We start from the raw sequence: 10,109 nt of genomic DNA, 5'->3' as shown, positions 1-10,109 counted from the left end.
ACGAACGCATGAATAATGATCTCAGCGTATGCTCGAAATACCTTTAAAACAAAGAACAAATAACTAATACAAATACAAGTAACGGGAAAACGTTTAAATGTTGACGCTAAAAACTAGGGATGCACAATGTATTTTTCTTTTAAAGTCGATATCGATAACTTCCTGCTTCTCTGGAATGATACCTATAGCCTATTACCTTATTTATATGTATTTTTTAATGCAGTTGGTTTATTAATAAGTACCGTATTTCTTTGGACTATAAGGCACACTTAAAATCCTTTAATTTCCCCCAAAAAACGACAGTGCGCCTTATAACCCGGTGCGCCTAATGTTCGGCATAATTCTGGTTGTGCTTACTGACCTCGAAGCAATTTTACTTGGTACATGGTCTCATGATAAGTGTGACCAATAGATGGCAGTCATACATAAGAGATACGTGTAGACTGCATTATGATGGCAGTAAACAACATCAAAACTTTAAATGTTCCATTGAGAATATAGAACATTACACACGGCGCTCAAAAATCTGTCGAAATGTTTTTAGTACGACTTTGGTAAGCTATGAAGCCGCACCGCTTGATGGATTGTCGGCGCATTAAACATACGAGTGTTATTATGGTGTGTGTATAAGGACCGGGGATGTTTTTGGGGTTTTTTTGTCATAAAAAAAAAACTATCATATATGCTTATGGACTGTATCCCTGCAGACTGTATTGATATATATTGATATATAATGTAGGAACCAGAATATTAATAACAGAAAGAAACAACCCTTTTGTGCGAATGAGTGTGGATGAGTGTAAATGGGGGAGGGAGGTTTTTTGGGTTGGTGCACTAATTGTAAGTGTATCTTGTGTTTTTTATGTTGATTTAATAAAATAAAATAAAAAAAAATAAATAAAAATATATATATATTTTATTTATTTATTTATTTATTTTTTATTTCTTGTGCGGCCCGGTACCAATCGATCCACGGACCGGTGGTTGGGGACCACTGATAGTGTTTTAAATAAATAAAAAAATCATAATACGACCCCTTTATTGCGCCTTGTAATCCGATGCGCATTTTGTATGAAAAAAGACTTGTATAGACCCGCTCATGGGCAGTGCGCCTTTTAATCCGGTGCGCCCTATGGTCCGAAAAATACGGTGTTAAAAAAAGGGCATAAAGGCATAATCTAAGGATAAAAAGTGCAAATGTCACTGCTAATCACACAAATCTGACCGATTGAAACATAACAAAATGGAGGCAAGCATCCCTCAGTGTTAAACAGGACACGTTTATTATCACTGGTGTTAATGCAGGATCAGACATGAAAACCTATGCAATGCAAAGAGAGAAGAACAAGAAAAGAAACAGAGCATACATTATAATACCCAATAAATATCATGTTAATAATAAATACATGAAAGATTAATAGGCGCCTTCTACAAGCAGGCTACGACAAGTCAACTTCGGAGGGAAGTACTGAGCAGAGGTCTGTGTAGAATCAGTGGAGCATGTCTACTGTACAACAATGATGACCGGAACAAAATGTTTGTCTTCTGAGCAGCATATCTATAAGATACATAGCAGACCATGGCCTAACGTGGGATTGAGAGCTTCACCAGGGCCTCCACATCTCCAGCATCCCTAAGTGGGAGCTGTGGAGCACTGCCCTCTCTTGACGGGGCTGCCTCAGGTCTCCCCTGACGGGGCTGCTGGGGGGTTGGGTGCCGTGACCCGCCAGAATTGGGACATCGGGTCTCGGAGTGGGCTGGAGAGGGCTCTCTTCAGTGGACCTGGGCAGGGACATGAGCAGGTGGTTGAGCAGGCGGGAGCCAAGAGTCTTGTCCATCCATTCGCATGTGAGGAGCATGTTGTGCACCTCATGCATGCACCGGATGTACCCTGTGCTGTATTTCTGCTGGGCCTCCAGGGGATCTGCAGGGGAGGGACAGCGAGGTCATGTGTGTAGTAAGGACCTCTGGTGGTGAAAAAAGAAACCTACACACAGTTTAAAAAGGACCCTCCGACAATTGTTTTTCCAACTAGCAGCTTGCAAATGTAATTTACAGTAAGCTCTTATTGGGAGAGTGCCTTATCTTGCTGAATATTAGTATATGGAAAGTAGCAAACTTAAATGCAATGGAACCCATTATGTCGACACCATACATAAGCAGTTACATAACCGAAACCAACCATTGTTTCCATGCTTTTGACTTTTGCCAGAGACAGCCAGAAATAGAATAAAAGTGAGGCCCCCACGACCGCTTGACTGACGCCATCGACAAAAGCGGTTGTCAACATAACCAAACGTTGTTTGCCTATTGACTTGTGAGTTTTGTCACAGATAGAGAGAAATATAATTACAATGTTAAGGTCCCTTCAAGTGGCTGACTGGCATCGACAGAAGCGGTTGTCGACATAACCGAAATCGCATTTACTGTTGACTTTTGCTAGAGACACCCATAAATAGAATTACAATGGAACTTGCTTTTGGTGAGGCCTTCGACTGGCTGACTGACGTTGTCGACCTAAGCGGTTGTCAACATAACCGTTACCAAAACCAAACGTTGTTTGCCTACTGACTTGTGAGTTATGTCAGAGATAGAGAGAAATAGAATTACAATGTTAAGGTCCTTTCAAGTGGCTGACTGACATCGACAGAAGCGGTTGTCGACATAACCGAAACCCATCATTGTGTTCGCATTTACTGTTGACTTTCGCTAGAGACACCCATAAATAGAATTACAATGGAACTTGCTTATGGTGAGGCCTTCGACTGGCTGACTGATGTTGTCGACCTAAGCGGTTGTCAACATAACCGTTATCTAAACTAAATGTTGTTTGCCTATTGACTTGTGAGTTTTGTCTGAGATAGAGAGAAATAGAATTACAATGGAAGCCGTTTATGTTAAGGTCCCTTCAAGTGGCTGACTGACATCGACAGAAGCGGTTGTCGACATAACCGAAACCCATCATTGTGTTCGCATTTACTGTTGACTTTGGCTAGAGACACCCATAAATAGAATTACAATGGAACTTGCTTATGGTGAGGCCTTCGACTGGCTGACTGACATTGTCGACCTAAGCGGTTGTCAACATAACCGTTATCTAAACCAAACGTTGTTTGCCTATTGACTTGTGAGTTTTGTCTGAGATAGAGAGAAATAGAATTACAATGGAAGCTGTTTATGTTAAGGTCCCTTCAAGTGGCTGACTGACATCGACAGAAGCGGTTGTCGACATAACCGAAACCCATCATTGTGTTCGCATTGACTGTTGACTTTGGCTAGAGACACCCATAAATACAATTACAATGGAACTTGCTTATGGTGAGGCCTTCGACTGGCTGACTGACGTTGTCGACCTAAGCGGTTGTCAACATAACCGTTATCTAAACCAAACGTTGTTTGCCTATTGACTTGTGAGTATTGTCAGAGATAGAGAGAAATAGAATTACAATGTTAAGGTCCCTTCAGTTGGCTGACTGACATCGACAGAAACGGTTGTCGACATAACCGAAACCCATCATTGTGTTCGCATTTACTGTTGACTTTCACTAGAGACACCCATAAATAGAATTACAATGGAACTTGCTTATGGTGAGGCCTTCGACTGGCTGACTGACGTTGTCGACTTAAGTGGTTGTCAACAAAACCGTTACCAAAACCAAACGTTGTTTGCCTATTGACTTGTGAGTATTGTCAGAGATAGAGAGAAATAGAATTACAATGTTAAGGTCTCTTCAAGTGGCTGACTGACATCGACAGAAGCGGTTGTCGACATAACCGAAACCAATCATTGTGTTCGCATTTACTGTTGACTTTCGCTATAGACATCCATAAATAGAATTACAATGGAACTTGCTTATGGTGAGGCCTTCGACTGGCTGACTGAAGTTGTCGACCTAAGCGGTTGTCAACATAACCGTTACCAAAACCAAACGTTGTTTGCCCATTGACTTGTGAGTTTTGCCAGAGATAGAGAGAAATAGAATTACAATGTTAAAGTCCCTTCAAGTGGCTGACTGACATCGACAGAAGCGGTTGTCGACATAACCGAAACCCATCATTGTGTTCGCATTTACTGTTGACTTTCGCTAGAGACACCCATAAATACAATTACAATGGAACTTGCTTATGGTGAGGCCTTCGACTGGCTTACTGATGTTGTCGACCTAAGCGGTTGTCAACATAACCGTTATCTAAACTAAATGTTGTTTGCCTATTGACTTGTGAGTTTTGTCTGAGATAGAGAGAAATAGAATTACAATGGAAGCCGTTTATGTTAAGGTCCCTTCAAGTGGCTGACTGACATCGACAGAAGCGGTTGTCGACATAAGGGAAACCCATCATTGTGTTCACATTTACTGTTGACTTTAAGTAGAGACACCCATAAATAGAATTACAATGGAACTTGCTCATGGTGAGGCCTTCGACTGGCTGACTGACGTTGTCTACCTAAGCGGTTGTCAACATAACCGTTATCTAAACTAAACGTTGTTTGCCTATTGACTTGTGAGTTTTGTCTGAGATAGAGAGAAATAGAATTACAATGTTAAGGTCCCTTCAAGTGGCTGACTGATATCGACAGAAGCGGTTGTCGACATAAGGGAAACCCATCATTGTGTTCGCATTTACTGTTGACTTTCGCTAGAGACACCCATAAATAGAATTACAATGGAACCTGCTTATGGTTAGGCCTTCGACTGGCTGACTGACGTTGTCGACCTAAGCGGTTGTCAACATAACCGTTACCAAAACCAAACGTTGTTTGCCTATTGACTTGATGGTTTTGTCAGAGATAGAGAGAAATAGAATTACAATGTTAAGGTCCCTTCAAGTGGCTGACTGATATCGACAGAAGCGGTTGTCGACCTAACCCAAACCAATCATTGTGTTCGCATTTACTATTGACTTTCACTAGAGACACCCATGAATAGAATTACAAATGAACTTGCTTATGGTGAGGCCTTCGACTGGCTGACTGACGTTGTCGACCTAAGCGGTTGTCAACATAACCGTTATCTAAACCAAACGTTGTTTGCCTATTGACTTGTGAGTTTTGTCAGAGATAGAGATAAATAGAATTTCAATGTTAAGGTCCCTTCAAATGGCTGACAGACATCGACAGAAGCGGTTGTCGACATAACGGAAACCCATCATTGTGTTCGCATTTACTGTTGACTTTCACTAGAGACACCCATAAATAGAATTACAATGGAACTTGCTTATGGTGAGGCCTTCGACTGACTGACTGAAGTTGTCGACCTAAGCGGTTGTCAACATAACCGTTACCAAAACCAAACGTTGTTTGCCTATTGACTTTTGAGTTTTGTCAGAGATAGAGAGAAATAGAATTACAATGTTAAGGTCTCTTCAAGTGGCTGACTGACATCGACAGAAGCGGTTGTCGACCTAATCGAAACCAATCATTGTTTTCGCATTTACTGTTGACTTTCACTAGAGACACCCATGAATAGAATTACAAATGAACTTGCTTATGGTGAGGCCTTCGACTGGCTGACTGACGTTGTCGACCTAAGCGGTTGTCAACATAACCGTTACCAAAACCAAACGTTGTTTGCCTATTGACTTGTGAGTTTTGTCAGAGATAGAGAGACATATAATGACAATGGAACCCGTTTAAGTTATGGTGCCTCCGAATGGCTTACTGACATCGACATAAGCGGTTGTCGATGTAACCGTAACCAATCATCGTTTTCGCATTTACTTTTGACTATCGCCAGAGACAACCAGAAATAGAATTACAATGGAACTTGCTCATGTTTAAGCCCCTTCAACAGGCTGACTGATGTTGACGACATAAGCGACTGACAACATAACCATAACCAAAACCAAAGATTGTTTGCACTTTTACTTGTGACTTTCACCAGAGACACCCAGAAATAGAATTACAATGGAACCTCTTCATGGTGAGGCGCCTCCGACTGGCTAACTGACATTGTCGAAATAAGCGGTTGTCAACATAACCGAAACCAAAGATTGTTTGCCCATATATTTTTTACTTTTGTCAGAGACAGGCAGAAATAAAATTACAATGGAACCCACTTATGTTATGGTCCCTCTGAGTGGCTTACTGACATCCACATGAGCGGTGGTCGACGTAACCGAAACCAAACACTGTTTTTGCATTTACTTTTGACTTTTGCCAGAAACAGCCAGAAATAGAATTATAATGGAACCCGCTTACGTTAATGTTCCTCCGACTGGCTGACTGACATAGACAAAAGCGGTTGTCGACATCACCAAAACCAGCCATTGTTTGCACACATATTGTGACTTTCTCCAGGCACAACCAAAAATACACTTACAATGGAACCCGCTTTCATTGACTCTCTTCTTACAAGCTGAGTGATGTTGTCAACATAAGCGATTGTCAACATAACCATGACCAAAACCAAACATTGCTTGCACATATACTTCTTGACTTTCTCTAGATTGAGCCAGAAATAGCATTAAAACAGAACCAGCTTTTCTTAAGGTCCCTCCAGGTGGCTGACTGACATCGACATAAGCGATTGTCGACATAACCGAAACCAAACATTTTTTGAATTTGTGCTTGTGACTTTTGCCAAAGACACCCAGAAATAGAATTACAATTGAACCCACTTATGTTGATGCCCGTCCGACTGGCTGACTGATGTTGTCGACATAAGCGGTGGTCAACCTAGTGTAACTGAAACCGAAACCAACCATTGTTTGCACATTTATTCGTGACTTCTGCCAGAGATGTAAGATTTTAGGGACTTTTTTCAACTTTCGGCATGCTTTTCCGCCATTTTGTGCATGTTTTTATTTTTGTTCTACAAAGCCATATGAGTTGGGAAATTGTGTTAGATGTAAATATAAACGGAATACAATGATTTGCAAATCCTTTTCAACCCATATTCAATTGAATGCACTACAAAGACAAGATATTTGATGTTCAAACTCATAAACTTTTTTTTTTTTTTGCAAATAATAATTAACTTAGAATTTCATGGCTGCAACACGTGCCAAAGTAGTTGGGAAAGGGCATGGTCACCACTGTGTTACATCACCTTTTCTTTTAACAACACTCAATAAACGATTGGGAACTGAGGAAACTAATTGTTGAAGCTTTGAAAGTGGAATTATTTCCCATTCTTGTTTTATGTAGAGCTTCAGTCGTTCAACAGTCCCGGGTCTCCGCTGTCGTATTTTACGCTTCATAATGCGCCACACATTTTCGATGGGAGACAGGTCTGGACTGCAGGCGGGCCAGGACAAAGGGGTGTACCTCCCCATCCTTTCTTGTGAAAGACTGAGCATTTTTAGGAAGCTCTTTTTATACCCAATCATGGCACCCAACTGTTCCCAATTAGCCTGCACACCTGTGGGATGTTCCAAATAAGTGTTTGATGAGCATTCCTCAACCTTATCAGTATTTATTGCCACCTTTCCCAACTTCTTTGTCACGTGTTGCTGGCATCAAATTCTAAAGTTAATGATTATTTGCAAAAAAAAAAAGTTTATCAGTTTGAACATCAAATATGTTGTCTTTGTAGCATATTCAATTGAATATGGGTTGAAAAGGATTTGCAAATCATTGTATTCCGTTTATATTTACATTTAACACAATTTCCCAACTCAAATGGAAACAGGGTTTGTATGATTTTTCATACTCTAACAAAGCTTGTAATTTAGTTGTATGTCTTGACTACAACAAATGCTTTCTTACATACACAAATATTTATTTCAGCCGCTAACAATCTAACAACAAAATATACAGTCGCGGTCAAAAGTTGACATACACTTGTAAAGAACATAATGTCATGGCTGTCTTGAGTTTCTAATAACTTCAACAACTCTTATTTTTCTGTGATAGAGTGATTGGAGCACATACTTGTTTGTCACAAACAGCCAAACAGCTCAGTTTTTGTTTCATCTGACATCACATGGACAAAGATAAGACCTTCTGGAGAAAAGTTCTGTGGTCAGATGAAACCAAAATTGAGCTGTTTGGCCACAACACCCAGCAATATGTTTGGAGGAGAAAAGGTGAGGCCTTTAATCCCAGGAACACCACTCCAACTGTCAAGCATGGTGGTGGTATTATTATGGTGGGCCTGGAATTGGTGCTTTACAGAGAGTAAATGGGACAATCAAAAAGGAGGATTACCTCCAAATTCTTCAGGACAACCTAAAATCATCAGCCTGGAGGTTGGGTCTTGGGCGCAGTTTGGTGTTCCAACAGGACAATGACCCCAAACACATGTCAAAAGTGGTAAAGGAATGGCTAAATCAAGCTAGAATTAAGGTTTTAGAATGGCCTTCCCAAAGTCCTGACTTAAACGTGTGGACAATGCTGAAGAAACAAGTCCATGTCAGAAAACCAACAAATTTATCTGAACTGCACCAATTTTGTCAAGAGGAGTGGTCAAAAATTCAACCAGAAGCTTGCCAGAAGCTTGTGGATGGCTACCAAAAGCGCCTTATTGCAGTGAAACTTGCCAAGGGACATACCGGTAATAACCAAATATTAACATTGCTGTATGTATACTTTTGACCCAGCAGATTTGGTCACATTTTCAGTAGACCCATAATAAATTCATAAAAGAACTAAACTTCATGAATGTTTTTTGTGACCAACATGTATGTGCTCCAATCACTCTGTCACAAAAAAATAAGAGTTGTAGAAATGATTGGAAACTCAAGACAGCCATGACATTATGTTCTTTACAAGTGTATGTAAACCTTTGACCACAACTATATTTATGTGTATATATACAAATTCTGTACATTTGTACACAACAGCACTATATAATGCACGCACACACACACACACACATATATATATATATATATATATATATATATATATATATATATGTGTGTATTGTTGCAGCAGAATACATACAGCCATGCTTTTATTTTGAAGCTTAATTTGCACTGAACGGTAAATCACTGCACTGTGCATAATGATGACACAAACGGATCGATTTTTCATAAAATTGTGACCTTCGGGTGGACAAAAGCCTAATGGTTGACTTGAGCGGTCACTTTTGGATAACCACAAACAAGAACACATGGAATGGCACTTGATGAGTTGGTCGACATAAGCAAGGTGATCCTCACAAATTTCTTACCATTGACTTGCATAGACTGGAGGTTTTGCAGATGTTTCACTGTCATCTCCAGAATGTCCGCTTTCTCAAGTTTGGATTGCTGTTTCGGAGAAGAGAGGGACAATTAGTCGACATGCTTGAGGGGACAAGTGAGACATGAGGAGCACTCACGTCGAGTCTGAAGGCGTGGATGACGGTCTCTTTCAGCTGATCCAAACAATTGTTTATCCTCTCACGTCGTTTTCGCTCGATCGCCGGCTTCCTCAGCTGGGTGAGGAAAAAAAACAAACGTTAATAACATTTTCGTGACTCAAAGCACGAAAATCCAGTCATGCGAGTAGATACCTTCCTCTCCTCTCTTGCACGGTGATTTCCTGCGCCGTGTGCCATTGACGAAGCGGTCATGACGGCGGTTGCCTCCTCTCTGAATCTCAGCGCGCCTCTAGGGCCCTCGGCGCGCTGCACACCTCTTATTTATACCAACACCATTAGCATGTGAATGCAGCAACTCTCTGGCTGTGGGATTTTCCCACACACTGGGTCCTATCAGTCAAGACTGTCAGGTCACTGCCTCCATTCAGGCAAGCTCACCCTGAGAGGAGGGGAGGGCGGATGGGGGTTGGGGGGGCTTGCACATGCAACAGATGTCAAACCTGAAACCATGCACTCCCCTGCAGGCCCCCGCCCCTGAAAAGTGCAGCTTCCTGCCCTTCCAAAGAGGAACAAGGGTGTGCAGTTACCGTGTATTTGCCCTGGGGAGTCCCTCAGCCATTTTCTGCAAACCACCGCGTTACGTTACACCTGCAGAGAAGCCACGCCTCCAATCCAAAGACACAAAAGGTTAACAAATGGCCTGGGAATAAGGCGGACTGTGTGTATGGGTTCATGGCTTTTAGAGGTTGTTGTTTTTTTCTGTTACGCAAAACCAACTTTTCTTACCTATTGGTACCTGTTATGTGTTTGGGATCTGCAAAAGTCCCAAATATTTGAAATCAAACCATGGAGGCATTGCGG

General features: G+C 41.3%; 1 protein-coding gene across 1 annotated transcript; it reads right to left on the bottom strand.

The window, feature by feature from the left end:
• Positions 1–1,264: 1,264 nt before the first annotated feature.
• Positions 1,265–9,587, bottom strand: her8.2 (hairy-related 8.2). Its single transcript, XM_061925934.2, has 4 exons — positions 9,441–9,587; positions 9,267–9,362; positions 9,117–9,195; positions 1,265–1,924 (listed from the first exon to the last, which is right to left on the bottom strand). Exons 1-4 carry the CDS (start codon positions 9,498–9,500, stop codon positions 1,605–1,607), a joined length of 555 nt encoding a protein of 184 aa, XP_061781918.1. The 5' UTR covers positions 9,501–9,587; the 3' UTR covers positions 1,265–1,604.
• Between the last annotated feature and the right edge of the window lie 522 nt (positions 9,588–10,109).

This window comes from Nerophis lumbriciformis, linkage group LG30 (assembly GCF_033978685.3).
Source record: "Nerophis lumbriciformis linkage group LG30, RoL_Nlum_v2.1, whole genome shotgun sequence".
NCBI classification, from domain to species: domain Eukaryota; kingdom Metazoa; phylum Chordata; class Actinopteri; order Syngnathiformes; family Syngnathidae; genus Nerophis; species Nerophis lumbriciformis.
This window is presented reverse-complemented; position numbering and strand designations above follow the sequence as displayed.